Source organism: Saccopteryx leptura, chromosome 3 (genome assembly GCF_036850995.1).
Source record: "Saccopteryx leptura isolate mSacLep1 chromosome 3, mSacLep1_pri_phased_curated, whole genome shotgun sequence".
NCBI lineage: Eukaryota > Metazoa > Chordata > Mammalia > Chiroptera > Emballonuridae > Saccopteryx > Saccopteryx leptura.
This window is the reverse complement of record NC_089505.1, coordinates 91,376,010-91,396,720: the sequence shown is the minus strand read 5'-3', so window position 1 is coordinate 91,396,720 and position 20,711 is coordinate 91,376,010. Positions and strand designations below refer to the sequence as shown.

Here is a 20,711-nt window from a genome sequence, read left to right as displayed (position 1 = left end):
GGGGACTGGTCTGAAAAGAGAAGGTGTTCCCTGCAGAGCCAGGAGATGAAGCCCAGCCCCACACGCCCCTGCATAATGACCCCACCTGTACTTGTCATCTCTCTCTCTCCTACTGAAGTCCTTTTGCTAAGACCCTGCAGCAGATCCATTCATTGTACCCAGGAATCCCAATTTCAGGCCCATCTTTCTTTCCTTCCGCCCTCTGTACCTGTTGAATCATGCATGCAGCCCACCTGGGGCAGGGGAGAGAGGATTTCAGTGTGCAGTGCTGCTGCACCCATGGGGGGCTATCCCTTTCCCCAGACCATACCAGCACTGTCCTATCCCTAGACCCAGCCTGTACTGCTGTCAGATTACTCTGTTCATGCCACTCATCCCTGCTCAAAACTATCCATGGCTTCCTATTGCTTTTCCTTTTAATCAAAGACTCCTCACTGTGGCACTTAAGACCTTGTATGATGTGGCCTCAGCCTAGCTTTGCAGCTCTGACCTCTACTTCCTCTGCTTCACAGCCAACAGAGACTAGTCCCTGAGCCCCAAACATACCCCATCTTTCCTGTTTCTATTCTCCCTTCGGCTATTCCCCTTCCCTGGAACAACCACTCCCCTCTACCCCCATCTCTCTCTGTCCAAACCCTGCCCATCTTCTGGGCCCTATTCCAAATGACCTCTTTCAGGAAGCCTTGTTCAGCCTCCCCACCCCCCACCCCCAATAGATGTGCTTCCTCCTCCATGATCCTACACAGCTTTGCCCAGCTCTTAAAGATCTCATGTGCCATTTTGTGCTGGGTCATCAGCCTTTCTTAAGGCCCCTGATGAGACAGGAAGATCCTAGGGGGCTCTGTCCCACTGTGCCCTCTGTTCCTATCCGGTCTAGAGGACCCTGCAATGACAGGCACTGATAACTATGGATTGGAATGGAAATGGCCGGAGCACAGTCCAACTGATGACTGACCACAAGATCATTAACACATTCTCAGTGTGGCTGAGGGGGGTGAGCTGGAGTGAGGGCTGGGAAACCGGCACCACTCTGTCCTGACAACAGCCTGGAATTCTCCATCCAAGCCCAGAGGGCTTGCACGCAGATCCTGGCACAGCCCAGTAGCCAAGGTGCCAGCCTGGCAAAGAGCCACAGGAAACGTGGGCTGCTACAGAAGTCGTGCCAAGGACACAGTGACAAAGGGCTCCCATCCATTTCTGTCACTCTGGGAGCCGGTTGGAGGCTGCATCACAAAGCGCCAAGCACCTGGGCAACAAGGGGCAGCAGGCACCCCCCCACACACACACACACACCTCCCGTCAGCCATGGATGGTCTGCCTGTGGCTTGCTCACAAAGCCTGCTCCCTTCTGTGGCGGGGGCTGATTCCGCCCACCCCCCTGATTGGGGACCACCAACAGCTTGGAATTGCCCTGACAAGAGTTCTCGAGGGACATCAGGACCACCCATCACCCAGAGATGGTGCTCTCACTCACAGCTGAGATCTAATAGTGACTCATTAAAAGCAAAGCAAAACAAAAGCAGTTGTGGTAACAGGAGCCATCACTCACAGAGTGGCTGTGAAGCCCAGGCCCTTACACACTTTGTCCATTTCTTATCGTATCCTCTCAACTGCCGGGCAGGGTGGGTTGTTTTCCACATTTTTAAAACAAACAAACTGCCCTGGCCTGATAGCTCAGTTAGAGTGTCATCCCGACATGCTAAGGTTGTGGGTTCAATTCCCAGTCAGGCTACATACAAGAATCAACCAATAAATGCATAAATAACTGAACAAGTTGATGTTTCTCTCTCCTGTTCTCTCTCTAAAAATTAGTAAATAATTTAAAAATATACTTCTTTCAAAAAATATAAAATGAGGAAACTGAGGCTCTGGGAAAAGAAGCCACAAATCTAAATGATATGACTGGTGAGTGGCAAAGCCACTTAATGCTCTGCGCAGGGGACATCCCAAGCACTGCGCTGCACCAGAGGTCACCTGCCTCCCCACAGCTCCTGCCATTGCCGTGAGGGCCTCAGCAGCCCGCAGGGACCAGGCACTGGCAGCTGGGAAGGGGACTGGCCGAGGAGGGGCAACAGGCTTATCTCAAGCCCATAACCTGTCCCCACACTGTGCATCCTGTCTCCACCCCGTGTGGAGCAGAGCTGCAAAGCTGTTCCCATCCAGAAGGCTGCCAGGAAGCAGATCATATGCAAATAAAGGCAGTTAATCCAGCCTGGAGCCTGTTTTGATTCCAGAGCCCCTCCTCCCAACAGCCTTGCATATAGGGGCACAGAACAGGGGGGCTCCCGCCCAGCAGACAACTGTGGAGCTGGGCTGCCATCGAGCAACTGAGGACAGCTGTAGGTCCCGCATTCTTGCCTTGCTGATCATCTCACTGCGGCATGGAGGGTTGAGGGAGGAGTAGGGCTGGCCAAGAGGGCTCCATTGGGAATCCTTGGCCAGGGGTATCAGTGATGCTGATTATGGTGCTCATTCCAGGCTGGGAGCCAGACAACCACCCACTCGGAGAACCTGGCCCTCAACCCCCCTCCCCAACTGTGGGTCTCCTCCTCCTGCTTTGTGAAAGGAACACATTTTAGGCACTGTATTTGGTACAGATGTTTCAGGGGTTTCTCTAAGCATTTGATTCTAACTTCACTTCAAAAACATTTTTTAATTTTATTAATTGATTTTAGAGAGAAAGGGAGGGGAGCGAGAAGCATCAACTCGTAGTTGCTTCTTGTAGGTGCCTTGACTGGGCAAACCTAGGGTTTTGAACCGGTGAACTCAGCTCTTTTTTTTTTTTTTTTTTTGTATTTTTCTGAAGCTGGAACGGGGGGAGACAGTCAGACAGACTCCCGCATGCGCCCGACCGGGATCCACCCAGCACGCCCACCAGGGGGCGATGCTCTGCCCCTCCGGGGCGTCGCTCTGTCGCGACCAGAGCCACTCTAGCGCCTGGGGCAGAGGCCACTCTAGCGCCTGGGGCAGAGGCCAAGGAGCCATCCCCAGCGCCCGGGCCATCTTTGCTCCAATGGAGCCTCGGCGGGAGGGGAAGAGAGAGACAGAGAAGAAGGAGAGGGGGAGGGGTGGAGAAGCAGATGGGCGCTTCTCCTGTGTGCCCTGGCCGGGAATCGAACCCGGGACTCCTGCACGCCAGGCCGACACTCCACCACTGAGCCAACCAGCCAGGGTGACCTCAGCTCTTCACCCCCCAAAGTGCCACCTGTCCAATTGGAAGGGGCCTCTCAGCTCCCTTAGGCCTCAGTACAGCCAGAGCCCCACCTACCTGTCCACAGGCCATTGTACCAACTTCATCTCACACAGAGAGCTCTGCCTCTTCATCTGGGGCGCCTCTTTGCAATGGAGGTGGCCAGGGAGAGTGACACCAGGTGGTCACCACTTGCTGGGCCATGCAAGGGAAACTGCTACAATCTGAAAGCGGAGACAGGCTCCCTGTGCCTGGGCATTGCCAGTCTGATTGGGGACAACAGTCCTGGCCCTGAGGTCCCAGTGTAACGGGAGAGCCAACTCTTGCCTGGGAGCCCCTCTCTGACAAGAGGGACACACAGGTCCTGTCCTTGGGGCGCTGTCTCAGCAGAAAATGCAGCCCTTGGACCCAGGAAGCTTCCAGTCTGAAGGGTGAGTTCCATGTGCTGCCCTTAGGGACTTCCCAGAACATGCAGAGAACACACTCTTTGCTGGATAGAGCTTCTGACTCACAGGCACAGACCCAGTCACTGTCCTCCAGGTGTCCAGTCTGACCTGCCAGAGAGCCCACAGGTCTAGTGAAGGATTGAGGCACAGACATAACTGTTACTGATTCAAACACACAGATGTCAGCCCAAACCTATTAAGCTGAGCCATGTGATCTTGGGAAAGTCATCTACCCTCTCAGAGCCTCAGCATCCTCTCCTATAAAATGCTGGTGAGCCTCACCTGTGGTGGCGCAGTGGATCAAGTGTCAACCTGGAAACGCTGAGATTGCTGGTTCAAAACCCTGAGCTTGCCTGGTCAAGGCACATGTGGGAGTTGATCCTTCCTGCTCCTCCTCCCTTCTCTCTCTTTCCCCCTCTCTAATGAATAAATAAAATCTTTAAAAAAAATGTGGTGAATATGAGGATGAGCGGAGGCAAGGGTATATAAAGTGAGTGTTGCCCAGTAAGGGTGCAATGGGCAGCAACGGTGGTTATTATGGGGAGCGGAAAGCGTGGGAGAGGGCCGCATTTGTGCATCTGTGCCTGTGTGTGCAGGGGGCAGGCGCAGGTGGTGCCGTCCTTAGTCCTCGGTGGGGTGATCGATGGCTTCCATGGGCCAGGGCAGGACAGGCCAAGTCCAGGGCAGGATGGCTTCCATGGGCCTGGACGGGACCATTGTCTTGGCAAATGAGTTTGGCTTCCCTGCAGGGGCAGCTCCATCTGCCTTTATTGTTTCCAATAGCAGCCTCGGGAATTCCTACCCCCTACAAGGAAGGCCTCAAAAAACCTGTGTACGGATTTTTTTTTTTGGGGGGGTGCTCCTCTCTCCCAGTACTCCACCCCCACCTCCTGAGCCAGAGTCCTACCTCCTGGTTACAGGTGCTCCTCTTCTCCTCTCCTCCCACCCCCAAACCTCAAACTTCATTATCTCAGTGCCCAGACAATTTAACACCACTTGCGGTTTGGTCAGACCCATCACTTAATCATCAAGTGACAAAAAACGCCTACTGCCGGCTCTGGCAGAGCCACTGTGGAATGAAGACACCTGAAGTCAGACAAGCCTGGGTATGAATCCTGGCTCCAGCACTTAATAGCTGTGTGACCCTGGGCAAATCAATTAACCTCTCTGGGCTTCAGTCTCACATCTGAAAGATGAGTATGCTTGTTTGGATGTCATGTATTGGGGATTTACTAAGTTAGTTCTAGAGTTTTCTATGCATGATCTAGACCAGTGGTAGTCAAGCTGGTCTCTACTGCCCACTAGTGGGCATTCCAGCTTTCATGGTGGGCGGTAGCAGAGCAACCAAAGTATAAATAAAAAGATAGATTGAACTATAGTAGTTGTTTTATAAAGATTTATTCTGCCAAACTTAGTGAAAATCCGACATAAAGTACTTGGTAAGTAATTATTATTGTATGCTTTCACTTGCTGTAACTCTGTTTTATAAATTTTATAAAGTAAAGTTATTTCCCTACTTTATAAATCACCATTACTGTGGAACCGGTGGGTGGTTAGAAAATTTTACTACTAACAGAGATACAAAAGTGGGCGGTAGGTATAAAAAGATTGACTACCCCTGATCTAGACTATCTTTCTGAAGTGGATACTTTCCAAATAGCAACAATGGCTCAGCATCAGGGCAAAGATTTGGGGGATGTGCCCATCGTTTTCCGATGGCCATCCAGCTCCAAAGGCGGGGTCTTGACCACTCAGGCCACCCTCAGTGACTGACACACTACAGATGCCATGACTCAGAGATGAGCATTCTGGAGTCCTTACCCCAGAGCCTGGCACAGAGAGGACCTCTAAAAACTTATTGGTTCTACAATTAGTTCATCCCAGCTGCTCTGGGTTGGGCAGGGGGGCTTCATTCCTCATAAGCCCACATCCATCCAGGGATGTACATAGGTGATCAATGCCCGGCTATGGTGTTCCAGTGTGTGTGTCTCTGGGGGGGCTGCCAAAGCTGGGGCCTGGCGGGAGGGGGGCAGGGCCTCCGGTGGTAAGTTTGCAGCCACCCTCTTACGTCCTCACTGGGAAGGTCTATGCTGCACTCGAGAGGAAGGGCTGGGGTAGGACAAGCAGAGGGTCTGGATCAGCAAGAGAGGCAAGTCTCAACCATAAGGGTCAGGACAAGAATGCTCGTGTGACACCCCACTTGGGGCACATGCCCAGGACCTCTCTCTGCTTCTGCTCTTCCCAGGCTGTGGAGTCAGGGAGGCCTGGAAGCAGATCCCAGCTCTGCCACAGTCCTGGCTGAGACAAGTGAAGGAACTCCCTCCCTCCGGCCACTAAGCAGTCAGCTGGGAACACCAACTCTGCTGGACTCAGGCAGTCACTTCCCTGTCTAGTCCGTTTCCTCTACTAGAATCAGGCACAGAAATTGTCTTCACCTTCCAGAGGGATGTAGAGCCCCCAGAACCACAGGGATTTTCCAGGCAGCTTGCTCCCCCTTCAACTTCCCTAGCCACGGTCCTTTGCTCCAAGGCCAGCTCTGCTCCTGGCCAGGCTAGCAGGACCCAGTGGCACCCAGGGATAACCTGTGTCCTACAACTTTCAGTTCATTTCTGTCTCCTTGACCATGGATTCCATTCAATAGAACAGGTCTCTGCAAAGCGCCTACTGTTGGTCAGGCACTGGGCCCACTGGTGGAACAAGACCCAGCCCGGCCCAGGGAAGTGAGGACCACAAGACACACGGAAGCAAAGGGAAGCAGGAGGGCATCCCACAGGAAGGGACATCTGACCTTGGCCTGAAAGGATGGGCAGCCTTCGATGGAACACAGGGCAGGGGAGACATTTCAGATGGAGGAAAGAGCCCTAGCAAAAGCTCAGAGGAAGTCAGGGCACAGAGATGATCAGCCCTTCAGCATGGCTGAAACCCCAGGTGTGGATGGAGTGTGGTGAAAGGTAGGAAGATGAGTTAGTGGCAGTAGGGAGCCATGGAGGGGTTTAGGGCTGGGGAGAGGGTTGCACTGAATGTTGAGGAAGGCAGAGAAGGTGCCATCATTTTCATGTGGGTGAGGGGCAGGTTCCTAGAGGTCTCAGAGGCTGCTTAGCTGGCTCTTCCTAGGACAGCTGTGGTCCAAGAAGGCAGGGGACCAGAGATGGAGGAAGGCTCTAGGTTGCCAGATTTGGATCTGTCTGCCAGGCAGGATTAGGAGTCGGAGGCGTGTGTGCCCAGTCCCATTCTTGCTGAATGGCCAACTCTGGCTGTGGCTGAACACAAAAACCCAGCCAGAAGAGCTTAGAAATTGCCAGCAGGGAGAAGGTTTCCCTCTTCTGAAGTCCTCATTAAGCCACGTAGCCCATATCTTTGTGGACACCTGGGGTGGTGTGTCACCTGTTATAACGACTCAGAAGATGATCAGAGGGTTTAGGCAATTACACAGCAAGCTGGTCCAGGGTCCAGCAAGATGATCCCGCCAGAGGAAGGAAAATGGCTGTGAGCTGGCGCCACGGAAAAAAGCAATCAGTGCAAGACAGAGGTTCAGAATTGGGGATGAGTCATGAGGGTGCCACATGACAAATGACCAGCTGTTGGCAACACCAACAGCCACATTGATCTCATTTTGAAAGCAGAGACTCTTTTCACCCTGATGTTTTAAACTCTGCTTTTAGGACAGAGGAAGAGAAACAGGAAAAGAGAAGAGTGTCTGTAGGAAGGCAAATGCCTGTACGGGCAGCTGGGTGGGGTGACAGTGATGTAGGTAGGGACAGTCAGGTTCTCTGCAGCGTCTCTAATCTTGAATTTTTGATCCATTTCCCCTTTCTGTGGAGCCCCCATCGGACCCTAACCAGGGACTGTAGACTCCCTCACCGGCTCCGAATGTGTACCGTGCATACTAGCATGCTTTCCCCCCTGATTCCACACACATCCCTACCGGTAGGTGCTATTATCCTCGTTTCGTGATGGGGATACTGAGGCTCAGAGAAGTGTGTTCCTTTGTCCAAGTCGCTCCCAGAACATGTCTGCCTGACCCTAGAGGGGTGGTACTAAATCAATACCTGGGCACTTCCTTGCGTGCCTCCAGGCTGGGAGGTAGGCAGCGTGGAGGGCGCTGGGCCGCTGAGACCAGGCAGAGGTGAAGGCTGAGGGAGCACCCAGTGGAGGAAGGCAAGAAGACTTGGCGGGAAACCCAAGAGCCCTCTCATCTCAAACGGTGGCGCCCGCAGGAGGCTGAGACCCCAGTGCGCAGACGGAGAGAAGCTATCAGTGGGGAGGGAGAGGCTGCGCCCGGGCTGGAGGAGGGAGCTCAGCGCGGTCGGGGTTGATCGGACACGGTACTGGTCCGAGCTGAATGGGAGAGCGCGGGGCCAACCGCGATGCTGGCGAGGGCACACCCAGAGTCCCCTCTCCCTGCAGCACACCTCAGCCCGCTGGGCAGCCTCGAAAGGGGCAGGAGGGCACACCAGCCAGCTCTGTCCGGGGCTCAAGGAGTCTTCGAAGCTTCTTCGAACGGTAGTGGACTGGGGTCCACAGCCAGAGACCACCCGGAGGCTCAGAGACAGAGAGACAAAGAGAGACCGGGTCCGGGAGGAAGAAGGCTGGTACCGAGGAGGAGAGTGGGCTGGAGCCGCGACCGGGAGAGTGCAGCGAGGGCGCGCACGAGGCAGAGTGTCAGAGCGTGGAAAAGTGAGTGTCCGGCGGAAGGTGGGCGGAGAGCAGAGCTAGGAGCGGAGAAGAGACGCAGCGAGGAGCGGAGGCGACGCATGGACAGACGGACTAACCGATCCGAGGGCCAGGAGCGCAGGGAAGAAAGCAGCATCCTCACCTCCAGCCTAAGTCCTAGGCGCATTCCGCCCCTGAGCTCTCCAGGTAGCCCACCTTTGTCCCGGCGCTCAACTAGGTGAGGCGCGAGGGCGGGGCCAGGGGCGGGCCAAGGCCATGCCTTACCTGTCCGGCCGGCGGGGAGGGGGCGGAGAGGCACGGGGCCGAGAGCCTGCGGGAGCTGAACGCAGGGCCGAGCCGCGAAGCAGGGACCGCGCGGAGAGATGCGCGGGCGGCAGGAGGATGTGCCCACGCTGCACTGGGCTGGAGGGAAGGGGGCGGGGGCGGGCGAGAGGGAAGGAGGCGGGAGCGCGAGGAGGAGACGGAGGAGAGTGGGGAGCCGGCTCCGCGGCCCCCCGCGGAGGGGCAGCCCAGGGCTCGGCAGGGCTTCGCGCGCTCCCGGCCGGCGCGCCCTCGCCAGCTGCACCCGGCGTTCCGGGCCCGCTCCCTAGAGGCCTAGCCGCCGCCGCGAGGGCGCGGGGCAGACAAAGAAGGCAGACAAAGGCGGGCGCAGCCAGGCGGCGGTGCCAGCACCGGGCGAGGCGGGCCCACTCCTCCCGGTGCGTAAAAGCCGCCTCGGCGCGGCCCGGGGCGCGTGGGACGGGCGGGGCGCGGGCAGCGGTGGCGCATCTGGAGCGGCCCCGGCGGGAACGGGCAACAAAGGGCTACGGCAGGGGGTCCCTGACGGACCCCAACAATAGATCGGAGTTGAGCGCTCAGCTGCTGCCGCGTCTGGCCCGGTAGGGGCCGGCGGGTCCCCAAAAGGATTATTCCGCTTAGGCTGTCAAATGGGACGGAAGAAATGCCCAGGGCGAGGGAGGCGGGACCCGGCACCGCAGGGCTTTTGTAGCCTCCGAAAGTACGTGAAGTGGGGGGCGGGGTTCTAGGAGAGCTCGCTCTTGAACGTAGAGGTTTGGGGTTTTCAAAGCGCTACCTGGTGAGATTACAGGGCGCTGACGGCCGCACTAATGACCCCCGTTCCCCGCACGGCGAGGAAAAGCAAAACAGTTCTTCTACCTAACACGCACGCACACACCCAGGAAAGGAAGCAAGACAATCCTTCTATGCAGCGCGCGCGCACACACACACACACACACACACACACACACACACCTCTGCCTCTTGCCACGCCCCGTCCAAAGTCTGTCTGATGCTCCCTAGTCCGGCCCTTCTGGGACAAAGCTAGCGCCCGGGACTGGCTCATCTATCACCGCGCGGGACGCCGTGTCCTGTCGACCCTGGGAGTACGGGAATGCTCTGTTATGGGTCCCCCGGCCCCCATAACTCACGGCGGGGTCAGTGGGGCCACGGGCGCTGCAAAGATCAAAGAGTGGTGGTGTGGGACTGGCGCGCGGGAAGCCGCAGTCTCCCCTGGCGCCCAGAATTCAACCGTGGCTCCCGTTTCGACTGTTTTCTTCTTTCTCCAGAGAATGGCAAATTATGGTTCAGGAGTTTAAAATCTCTGCTCTGTAGTCAGGTTGAATGCCTGGGCTCCTCTTCTGATGCCATTCCCAGTCTCTGGGCAAGTCGCTTAACCTCTCCGAGCACATTATTAAGTGCTATGACTTATGTAAGGAAACAATGTTCCTAAGGTCTTGGCCCCATCGGAAATGCTCTAGAAAAATCAACTGCTATTGTTATTGTAATTATCAGCCCGATGGGCATCAGGATGGATTGGTGAAAGGGCTAGACTGCTTATTCACTGGAAGGTTTGAATCCTTTACCCCATAAGTACTTATTGCATACCTACTATGTGCCAGCTCTGTTCTAGGCACTGGGGCTACAGTAATGAACAACACGGACCAGATTCCCTGCTGTCATGGAGTTTACCTTCCAGTGAAGGAGACAGATGATAGCAAGTGAACAAATACCTATATAATATGTAAAGTGGTGTTTAGAACTAGAAAAAAAAACCATTGAGGGGAGAAAACATGAAGGGGCAGAGTTGTTTTACATAAGTTTCCCAGGAAGGGCCTCTTTGGTGAGGAATTTTTTTAACAAATGAAGTAATGAGCCATGTGGCTGTGAGAAGAGTGAGGCAGGCGGAAGGAAGAACCAGTGCAAAGGTCCTGAGGCAGGAGACTGCTTACTGTATGAGGAAGAAAGCAATGCTGCAGTAGAGAAATGAGGTCAGAGAAGGAGAGGATCATGGGAGCATGTAAAGGCCACTGTAAGGACTTTGACTTTTAGTCAGAGTGAGATGGGAGCCATTGGAGGGTTATGAGCAGGGCAGAAGTGTGATCTGACTTGGGTTCTGACAGTGACTTACCCTGATTCCTAAAATTGAGACTAGACTGTATAGTGTGGAGCGAGGACAAAACCAGGGAGACCAGTTAAGAACTAACTGGCAGAGCCCTGGCTGATTAGCTCGGTTGGTTAGAACATTGCGTGAAGTGCATAAAATCAATTAAAAAAAAACTTTAAAAAAAATAAAAAGAACTGTAGCAGAGAAGAGGTGATGGTGACTTGGGCCTGGAAAGGGGACAGTGGCCATGATTCTTTTCAAGGATGCAGCTGTGGCCAGGAACATTGAACCTGAAGCAAAATACTAGAATGCTGCTTCAAATGCTGCCGCTATGCCTGCTCACCCACAGGGAATCTTTTGCCGTGTTTAGACTCTTTGTTCTATGGGTTCTCCCAGAGCAATGCAATGGGAAAAGGTTAGTGGAGGTCTGGACTCCTGTCCCACCCAGGTTAAGGTGACTCTGGTCCTCAGTTTCCCCAATCTATAAAATGAGGTAGTTGAATAGAAACAGGCAGAGTGGAAACAACTCAAATATCCATCAGCTGATGAATCGAAAAACAAAATGTGGCTTATTCATATCCTGGACTGTTATTTTGGCCATGAAAAGGAGTGAAGTACCAATACATGGCACATCTGGATGAATCTTGAAAATATGCTACAACATAAAATCCAGGCATAAAAGGCCACATATTGTATGATTGAGTTTATGTGAAATGTTCAGAATAGGCAAGTCCAAAGGGACAGAAAGTAGACTGGTGGTTGCTGGGGCTGGAGGGATGGAGACGGGGAGTGGCGGCCAATGTGTGTGGAGTTCCTTTTCGGAGTGATGAAAATGTTCTGGAATTAGTGGTGATTGATACACAGCTTTGTGACTATACTAAAAACCACTGAATGACACACTTTTTGTTTTTCTTTTTTGAATTGCACACTTTAAAAGGGTGAACTTTATGGTTTGTGAATTGTATCTTAATAAAAAGTTTTGTTTTGTTTTGGTTTTTGTTTGTTTGTTTTAAATGGCAGTTAAGCTGGATCCAGGGTTTTTACCCTGTGGTTCAGGATGACTTCAGAGGGCCTGGATGCCCTAAAATTATGGAAGACATTTGGGTAGATGTTCAAAGTTTAAGAATAGATGATCTGGCCTGACCAGGCGGTGACGCAGTAGATGGAGCGTCGGACTGGGATGCAGAAGACCCAGGTTCGAGACCCTGAGGTTGCCAGCTTGAGCGCGGGCTCATCTGGTTTGAGCAAAGCTCACCAGCTTGAACCCACCGTCACTGGCTTGAGCAAGGGGTTACTTGGTCTGCTGTAGCCCCACGGTCAAGGCACATATGAGAGGGCAATCAATAAACAACTAAGGTGACACAACAAAAAAACTAATGATTGATACTTCTCATCTCTCTCTGTTCTGTCTGTCTATCCATCTCTCTGACTCTGTCTCTGTAAAAAAAAAACCCAACAAAAAAGAATAGATGATCTGGCCTGACCAGGCGGTGGCACAGTGGAAAGAGCATCGGATTGGGATTCAGAGGACCTGGGTTCAAAATCCCGAGGTCACTGGCTTGAGCAAAGGGTCACTCAGTCTGCTGTAGCCCCCTGGTCAAGGCACATATGAGAAAGCAATCAATGAACAACTAAGGAGTCCCAACGAAGAATTGATGCTTCTCATCTCTCTCCCTTCCTGTCTATCTGTCCCTATCTGTCCCCCTCTCTCTCTGTTTCTGTCACAAAAAAAGAAGAATAAGAATAGATGATCTGTAAAATCAGGCCGATAAACCAGGAGTCAAGGACACTTGGGAGTCAGCTGAACCTTAGCGAGGGAACGGCAAGTTGTACTCTGCCCTTCCTGAGGTGTTAGAAGTGCCCAGTGTTAGTGGCCTTTGGCTTGGGTCTGAGGTCAGCAGTGGACCGGAGGGTGTGGGGCAGCTGTGCAGGTCAGGCCTCACATCAGAAGGCCAAATGAGAGAGGAGGAGTACTGTCTGTCTGCCACAGTCCCTTGTTTATGCATCTTGGTCCCTTAGGGCACACTGGGAGCTGCCTTCTGTCTTGGGAAATAAAAACAGCAGGAGGGAGTACGTGGTGTCCTGGAAACCTTAGCAGGGGTGGGATCCATGATTTGGCCTGTGATCTGTTGTTTTCCCCAGTTCACTCATTGTGTGCTTGCTCAGTGAACCACAGGGACCTTCCTTTGCCCTTGCAGGCCCTTAGTCTTTGCAAAGCCTTTCTTTGCAAGACTTTGTTGCATCTTGCCTTCTCTTTATTTCAGTTTAAATGATTTTCTCTGTCCTCATTGCAGACCCTCAGGGACCTGATCCAGTTGGCAAGTAAGCTCTTCCTCCTCTTAAACCTCCATCCTTCCTTTGAGATACCATCCGACATATTGTCTTATGGCGAAAAATATGCAAATAACTTTGAAAAACAGTCTCCCAGAAAATGGGTATTCAAAAATGTAATAAACTAACCCCATAATGTAATCTGGGTCCCTAGGCCATCCATCACACTGATGTGATTAAGATATGAAAAACCAGATGCCGCAGAGCCCTGTGGATGGAAATGACAGATGAGTTTTCATAACACTCCCCTACAGGCCCTCTGCCCCTGCTCCACCTGCAGCTTCTTGGCCCCCATGGAACACAAGGCCATCAGAGGTTTAAAGAACATCTGTCCAGCCTGTTTATTTCACAAATAAGAAGAGGCCTTTTTGGGGTTAGGGGTCAGATCAGTTCAAATCCCTCATATGTCTCCCACCTGCTTTCCTCTGTTTATGGCTAACTCTGAATCCAAAGCCCCAAACCCAGGCATTTTTATCTGGGTTTTGACAAGGTGTGGGTACCCAGCATCAAACAAAGGCTGTTGGGAATCTCAGTTTCCCAGTTGGAGAAATGTGTTGGCTTGTATGTCCTCCAAGGTTGCTCTGGTGTTCTTTAGCTGTGTGTCAGTAGACCTCTGGGGTGGCTCGCTCTGTGTCTTCTCAGGGCAGAGGGCTGAGGCTGGGGGCCCATGGAAGGAGGGCCTGGCACGAGCCCCCATGTTGCTCACACTATACCCTGGAGGGCACCCCACAGCAGTAGCTGGGCTCTGAGCTTCTCCACCCCAGGCCCCAATCATAAGGGACCCTTTACAAGGAATTTATCCCCTAAGACTGCCACTTCCTGTCACCAGTGAAAAAGCTACTAGAGTAACTTCCAGAAAGAGGCACTTTCCCCAATAACTAAAGCATCAGGAGACACCTTCTACAAGACAGTGAGCTGTTTGGCTGGCTCTGTGTGGAAATGGTCCTCCCATGCATGGCATATAATGGCCAGGGTCTCCAAATCTTGAGAAGAGTGTCTGTGCCCCAAATGCGCTGCTAGGTGCATCAATTTCTGAAATAAAGTATCCATCCCTTTGGGTTAAATGTTGCATTTTCATGGAGTGCAGACTTTCCTTGGGAACATCTCAAACCAATTGTGTCAATTCCCACACTTTCTTGGGCAATCGGACCCCTAGGGAGCTTGTTAAAGGGTCAGTACCACGCTGTGCAGACAGACTGATCTGGTAGGTCAGGAAGGCCATGGTTCCCAGTGTTTAATGGGCTCCCCAGGGGTTCTGATGCAGATTTCCAAGGACTCTTTTTGAGATCTGCTCTGCTGGCATTCCTGGTTTAATGGGCCAGGCTACGTATTCTCCCTTCTGTCCCCACCCCATCGGAAGTGTGTAAATGAAGATTTGAAGGCTTTCTGGGGTGAAGAAGTGGTGCAGGTCACCAACATTCCTGGTTAGATCTGTGTACTCACAGATGGGTGTGACTCCTGACAAGCTCTTAGAGGTCAGAGACAAGGTCCCCCAGCTTCTGGTGTTGACGTTCCCCATAACTCCACAGTCACTTCTCTGATCTCAGTTTTCTCACTTGTAAAATAAAGGAGCTAAAAATAAGTTGAAGTCCTGGAGTTAGAATAGAAGTCAGAACTGGATTTGTATTCCAAATGTGTGATTTTGGCAAATTGGAGAACATCTCTGTGCCTGTTTTACCATCTACAAAGTGGTGTATAATGGGTGCTTGACACATAATAAGTGCTCAATCCGTGTTAGCAATTATTTAAATATTAATATCGTTATATCTCGGCCCTTCCAGAGTCCATGGGGAACAGGGAGGGGATGACTCCGGATCCGCCCGCCCCTCCCCCAATAGTTGTGTGACATTTTACTTCACCCCTCTAAACCTCGTTGGCTCACTTGTAAAACCTCGTTGGCTCACTTGTAAAATAGGGACAATTATAGTAACCTTCGCGTAGACTTGTTTTGAGAATTTAGTAAAATAACCCACGGACACACTCAGCGGTCAGCTATTGTTGATGCATGGGCCCAGGAGGTTTTATCTTCTTGGGTGGTAAAGCCAAGCTGTACAGGTTCCGGGTGGGGGCGGGGGCGTCCCAGATGCACCCTTGTCCTCGCCTGTCCCCGCCCCGGAGCCGGCGGATTCGCTTTCGGTTGGGCAGCTGAGTCCCGGAACCGTGATGCCGGAGCTAGCCGTAGATGTCGCTGTCCAGAGTTCCCACCTGTGACCTCCATCTGGTCGGCACCAGGAGGACGTACCCGCCCCCTTACCGCGCTTCCTAAAGCGAGAGAAATGCCCTGGGGAGCAAGATTCGTACGACCCGACGTGGAGACCCAAGTTGTCTTTTTTCGCGCTCACCCAAAATTGAAAGGCGTTGGCATGGCGCAGCCTTAGCCCACCCGGCCCCGCCCCGCTCCAGCCCCGCCTCCAGCCCCGCCTCTCGCGCTGCTCCCTTCCGCCCCAGCTCCGGCTGCCGGGGGAGTAGGCGTGGCCCGAAAGGGCCCTAGCCGCCGCCGCCGCAGCGCCGCGGACGTCACGTAGCGGCGCCTGGGCCGCGCGGATTGAGCTGGCGGAGCAAGTGGTCCGGTCGGCGGTTCCCCGCTCGGGGGCCGGGCCCCGAGCCGGGAACCAAGGCCAGAGCCGGTACCAGAGGAAGGGAGAGGGGCGGGATTCCCTCCGGGGAGGGATCCAGCCTGGCAGGGGGTGGAGTCTTATTCCAGTCTAGTTTCTCTTACCTCGTGCACCGCTTTTCGCTCCCGGCCCTGCGCATCCGGCTGTTCCGCCTGCGGGCCTTTTTGTTCGCACAGCTCTGGCCTTTCCTACTCCCGAGGCATCGAGGGAACTGGCCTGTGAACAGAGGCTGGTCCAGGCGCAGCGTCGGGGGTCGTTCCCAGCTCCCCTGATTCTGTGTCCTGGGGGGTCCTGCCCCGATTCCCCCCAGGTGGAGGCGGGCGGGCCCTGTGGCCTCTGAGCCTGCCTTTCGAACTAGCCCCTACTTCTGTCCCACCCCCTAGGTGGCGGGAAGGATGACTACGCTCACGCGGCAGGACCTCAACTTTGGCCAAGGTAGGGAGGCTGGACCTGCCGACCCGGAGTCGGGGGCGAGGGAGGGCTTGAGCCAGCATACTTCCCTGAGCGCACCGGGTTCTGCCCCTTCGTAGTAGTGGCCGATGTGCTCTGCGAGTTCCTGGAGGTGGCGGTGCATCTAATCCTCTACGTGCGCGAGGTCTACCCGGTGGGCATCTTCCAGAAGCGTAAGAAGTACAACGTGCCTGTCCAGGTGAGACCCACAGCCGGGCTGGGACCACTGAGTCACTCCCTAATCACAGAATGGGTACAGAGTGGATTTTTAAACTCTGTTCTACCTTCAGGCCCAGCCCCTTCATTCTCCAGTGGCCAGGCCTTGCCTCCCAGGACTTGGCAGCGGCTGGTAGCCAGACAGTCTCCCACCCCTCACTGTAGTGGCTCCTTCATTCCTCTCTCAGCTGGGTGTTCCTCTTCAGAAATTAAGGCCAAGGCCTTCCAATTAGACTATTTTAAAAGAAGTCTTGAAGTTGGTCAATGGTTAGTTTGGGGAGGGGGTTTCTGTAAACCTCAGGCACCTTCTCTGCTCTCACCCTAATTGTGGGTTAAAAGGGAAAGGGAGACAAAGCTGTAAGGAGACAAAGCGGCAGGCACCCAGTCTCTAGAAGTGCCTGCCCCTTAAAATGCACTCAGTAAACATTAGAATAAATGAGTGAATACTGGAAGGAGGTGGAAGTTTAAAGGATGTCCAGGGAAGAGGAAAAGATGGACAGTGCCTATTGAGTTCTCACTAGGTGCATAGCTCAATGAATCCTCACTTATTCTTTGAGATCTTTGCAGATAAAGTTTATTGAAGCTCGGAGAATTAATTTGCCTGAGGCCACATGGCTCCTTAGTTCCAGATTCTTAACTTTTGAAAACTGATTAAATATCTGGATCTCTTCTCTGGAAAAATGCCCATATGCCCAAATACATACAATTTAGGGGTTTCTCAGACTCTGAAGCAGCCAAAGGACCAACATTAGGAAACCCTAATACTATGTTGTGCTAATCTTAAGACTGAATTCTTATCTTCTAACTTTTCCCACTCTGAATAAATCAGAGTTCTTAGCCCCATGATGGGAAGTTGGTCTCTTGGGTAGGAAGCCTAGAGAACTGCTGGGCCTCTCTCCAAGGGCAGGCAGGGCCTGGGCTTCTGCAGGGGATGTTGGGTGGTTTCCCCGTCGGTGCAGTGGGCCTCACCAGCCATCACGGCGTTGTGTGCAGATGTCCTGCCACCCGGAGCTGAACCAGTATATCCAGGACACGCTCCACTGTGTCAAGCCACTCCTGGAGAAGGTGAGGGCACCAGGCCTCCCAGTCCGCCTCATCCCCAATATGGGCTGGGGTGATGCTGGGACCATGTAGGGTCCCCATGACTATCACACCCAGAAGCCTGTTTCCTGCACCCTGGAGACCACCCTGGCCCAGGGACAGGAGCCCTGGCTAGTGAATGGTTCTATGAGTGGAGCATGCCCAGGAAGGTTCTGGGTTCTTCTCACACCTGGTCTCTCCCCCTACCCTGAAGTTCTCTCTCAGCTTGGCCCCTCAGGGTTTCCTCCTATTTTGTCCTGTTCTCTGAGATGTTTGGGGACCCCCCCTGGGCCCAGGTAGTCTCTCCCCTCAGCACGTACTACTCATCTGGGAGTGCCTGCTTACACTTCTCAAACGTCTCTCTGGGCTCTCAGGGACCCTTGGCCAAGAGGCCGAGCCGGGCTGAGTGTTCCCTTTCCCGTCCTTCCTTGGGCAGGGTGGTGGTGGTGGGGTGGAGCACCCAGTTTTGGAGTAAGGGATGCCTGTCCTTGCAGAATGATGTGGAGAAAGTGGTGGTCGTAATTTTGGACAAAGAGCACCGCCCAGTGGAGAAATTTGTCTTTGAAATCACCCAGCCTCCACTGCTGTCCATCAGGTGAGCTGCCTCTCTGCTGTCCCCCTGCTAGATGGTGTGTGGTCCCTAAGAATACCCCACCTTCACTCCTTTGAGGCAGCTCCTGAGTACCTTGGAAAAATGCAAGGTGTGTCACCCTAACAGGCAGGCTGCCCAGTGGTCTCTTGGACATCACACAGGTTAGGTGGTGAGCCTCCTGTGTCACACCTGGCAAACCACAGCACTGGTGAATGGCAAGCCCAACCTCATTTTATATATATATATAGATGGAAAAGCTAAGGTCCAGAATAGATGTGACATGAACTACTTAGGGTCACCCAAATGTTGGCAGAGTGAGGACATAATCCAGTGTCTTAACTTCCCAGTCAAGCAGCCTAGTCCATAGTCAATTAGAAGTTGACCTTGGACAGGTATGTTGGCTGGTCAGCTGCTGGCTTCCTGTGGTGAGTTCAGGGCAGTATGGCCTTGGGTCAGGCTTGGGGTCCTGGTTCTCAGGTTAGGTGGGGATATTAGCATGTTATCTAATTACCTTTAGGGGCCCCCTAGACCTCTTTCCCTAATCCTTATTCAATTAGTCTGGATGGGGACTCTGCATTGGTTTTAAACTACCCAGATGATAGGTAGCTGAGCCCTCAGAAGCCAACACTTAGACCGGAGGGGCTCTGGACCCCCAGATCTGTTTCTAGTGTTGACTGCTTGCTGGTGGGAGGGGGCACCAGTGTGATGGGAGACCTTCCTCTTCTCTCCTTCCCAGCTCAGACTCCCTGCTGTGTCATGTGGAGCAGCTGCTCCGAGCCTTCATCTTGAAGATCAGCGTGTGTGATGCTGTCCTGGACCACAACCCCCCAGGTGTGCTTACCTCCTTCCACCTCCTCACTTGGTGTTTCCCTGGCTACCACAGGTTGGTCTGTGTTCTCAAGTTCCTAGTTAGCTGAACCGAGCCTTGTCTCTTCCTTCCTTTTAGACTCCTTTGAAAGTCTGCCTCTTCCAGGAAGCTTCCCTGATTGACTCCACCCTGGCTTCAGTCTCCCTGTTTATTGTCTTAACACTTGGTTTACACTCTGACCTGTGGGGCTGCTGAGCCACCTAGGGCGGTGGGAAGAGACTGTGTCTATTGGCAGGCATGGTGTGGCCCAGTCCTGACCAAACTCTTGCTTCTTCAGGCTGTACTTTCACCGTCTTGGTGCACACAAGGGAAGCTGCCACTCGCAACATGGAGAAGATACAGGTCATAAAGGTGAGATGACACTGGTCCGGGTGGGTTGGCAGGGAGACAACTAGGAGGCTCTGGTAAGCAGACACCATAGCCCGAGCGGGCAGGGGTGCTGTCCATGGCTACCACACACCACGTTGCTTATGACAATGCCTGGCACCCAGTGGTTCTCACCGTGTTAACTATGTGGCCATCTGCCTGCCATTGCTACCCCTGGGCACTAGCACTGAGAGTAGTGGGGTGCAGGCTGGGGCTTTCAGCTCAATGGAGCTGCCCTAGGGAGGAAGGCCCTTGCCCACCAGCTTCAGAATTGGTGCTTGCAGCTTATTAAATTACTTAGATTCACCTGCCCAGGCGGTGGCGCAGTGGATGGAGCATTGGACTGGGATGTAGAGGACCCAGGTTCGAGACCCCGAGGTCACCAGCTTGAGCCCAAGGTCGCTGTCTCAAGCAAGGGGTTATTCGGTCTGCTGAGGGCCCGTGGTCAAGGCACATATGAGAAAGCAATCAATGAACTACTAAGGTGTCGCAACAAAAAACCGATGATTGATGCTTCTCATCTCTCCATTCCTGTCTGTCTGTCCCTGTCTATCCCTCTCTGTTTCTGTAAAAAAAAAAAAAAATTAGATTCCCAGCCCAGCTCTGACCCACACCTTTGGCCTGTCCAAAAAAGGAGCCTGGGAATCTGCACTTCCCTAGTGATTCTGATGCTCCCCAAAGTCTGAGGCCTCCATCTCTGGACGGGGAGGGGAAGCAAAGGAAGAGTAGGCTGGAGTTCAGTCCCCTTCCAGCCCTCACCGTGATCCCCGCCCTAGGACTTCCCCTGGATCCTGGCAGATGAGCAGGATGTCCACATGCATGACCCCCGGCTGATACCGCTAAAAACTATGACGTCGGATATTTTAAAGGTGAGCTGCATGGGGACCAGATATACTTTATTTGGGGTGTGCTGAAGCTTTGTGGACAAGGTTTAGGGAGATTACCAGGGAATGCTTGGTGTAAGGCTACTCCCATCTCCCCATCCCTTAACCCTGGATGTCGCTGTGCAACCCGACCCTTGGCAGAGATCTGCCTGTCGGTCTCATGGGCCCTCCAGATGGGTGCCCCGATGGTCCACCTGACATGGCTGTTTGTTCCTGTCCATTAGATGCAGCTCTACGTGGAAGAACGAGCTCATAAAAGCAGCTGAGGGTGTGCCTGCCTCCCACAGATGCCACAACTGTCAGATTTTGGGGGCCCTCAGCCGAGGGCAGTGCTGCAGGGCCACCCTGATTCCAAGTGCTCTTATTGCCTCTGCGTGGACTGCCCACCTGCCAGCCAGGCTGTTCAGGTCTGGTTGCCTTCATGGAGGAATCCCCCCCAAGGAGGGCAGGAAGGGTGCTGGGATCGTGATTTCTCAGCCTCCTGGGGTTCAGCTGGCCAACACTGTCTGTCTCAAATATTGTGCTGTGAGTTGTTTCAATAAAGGGCCCCAAGGGCTGACCTGGGCTCTTACTAACTAACTGTAGTGGGAGGGACAGGAGCAGCCAAATAGCCTGG

The 20,711-nt window shown here is 53.4% G+C and overlaps 2 protein-coding genes across 5 annotated transcripts in view; one reads left to right on the top strand and one right to left on the bottom strand.

The window, feature by feature from the left end:
- Positions 1 to 16,016, bottom strand: part of DRAXIN (dorsal inhibitory axon guidance protein) — a 30,709-nt gene extending 14,693 nt beyond the window's left edge. Inside the window, exon 1 of one of the 2 annotated variants that reach the window (XM_066375069.1) lies at positions 15,744 to 16,016. In XM_066375069.1, the coding sequence (XP_066231166.1) occupies positions 15,744 to 15,778 (35 nt within the window). In that variant the 5' untranslated portion in view covers positions 15,779 to 16,016. Of the gene's footprint in view, positions 1 to 8,574; positions 8,696 to 15,743 lie in introns of those variants that run through there. The other variant, XM_066375070.1, reaches the window with a different exon arrangement.
- Positions 8,608 to 20,654, top strand: MAD2L2 (mitotic arrest deficient 2 like 2). 3 transcript variants are annotated; one of them, XM_066375076.1, is made up of 9 exons: positions 8,608 to 8,672; positions 16,023 to 16,074; positions 16,170 to 16,288; positions 17,299 to 17,370; positions 17,880 to 17,980; positions 18,714 to 18,808; positions 19,123 to 19,196; positions 19,988 to 20,080; positions 20,320 to 20,654. In XM_066375076.1, exons 2-9 carry the CDS (start codon positions 16,035 to 16,037, stop codon positions 20,359 to 20,361), a joined length of 636 nt encoding a protein of 211 aa, XP_066231173.1. In that variant the 5' UTR covers positions 8,608 to 8,672; positions 16,023 to 16,034; the 3' UTR covers positions 20,362 to 20,654. The 3 variants fall into 3 exon arrangements, with proteins under 3 accessions (XP_066231173.1, XP_066231171.1, XP_066231170.1); XM_066375074.1 differs by lacking the exon at positions 8,608 to 8,672 and adding an exon at positions 8,928 to 9,008; XM_066375073.1 differs by lacking the exon at positions 8,608 to 8,672 and adding an exon at positions 15,499 to 15,651.
- Positions 20,655 to 20,711: the final 57 nt, after the last annotated feature.

What these genes read in the sequence shown, in the direction of transcription:
- MAD2L2 (XM_066375076.1), top strand. Translation starts at nt 16,035, where the DNA reads ATGACTACGCTCACGCGGCAGGACCTCAACTTTGGCCAAG. An exon ending in TCAAGCCACTCCTGGAGAAG is followed by an intron (nt 17,371 to 17,879) that starts GTGAGGGCACCA and finishes CTGTCCTTGCAG; the next exon opens with AATGATGTGGAGAAAGTGGT. An exon ending in CCTCCACTGCTGTCCATCAG is followed by an intron (nt 17,981 to 18,713) that starts GTGAGCTGCCTC and finishes TCTCCTTCCCAG; the next exon opens with CTCAGACTCCCTGCTGTGTC.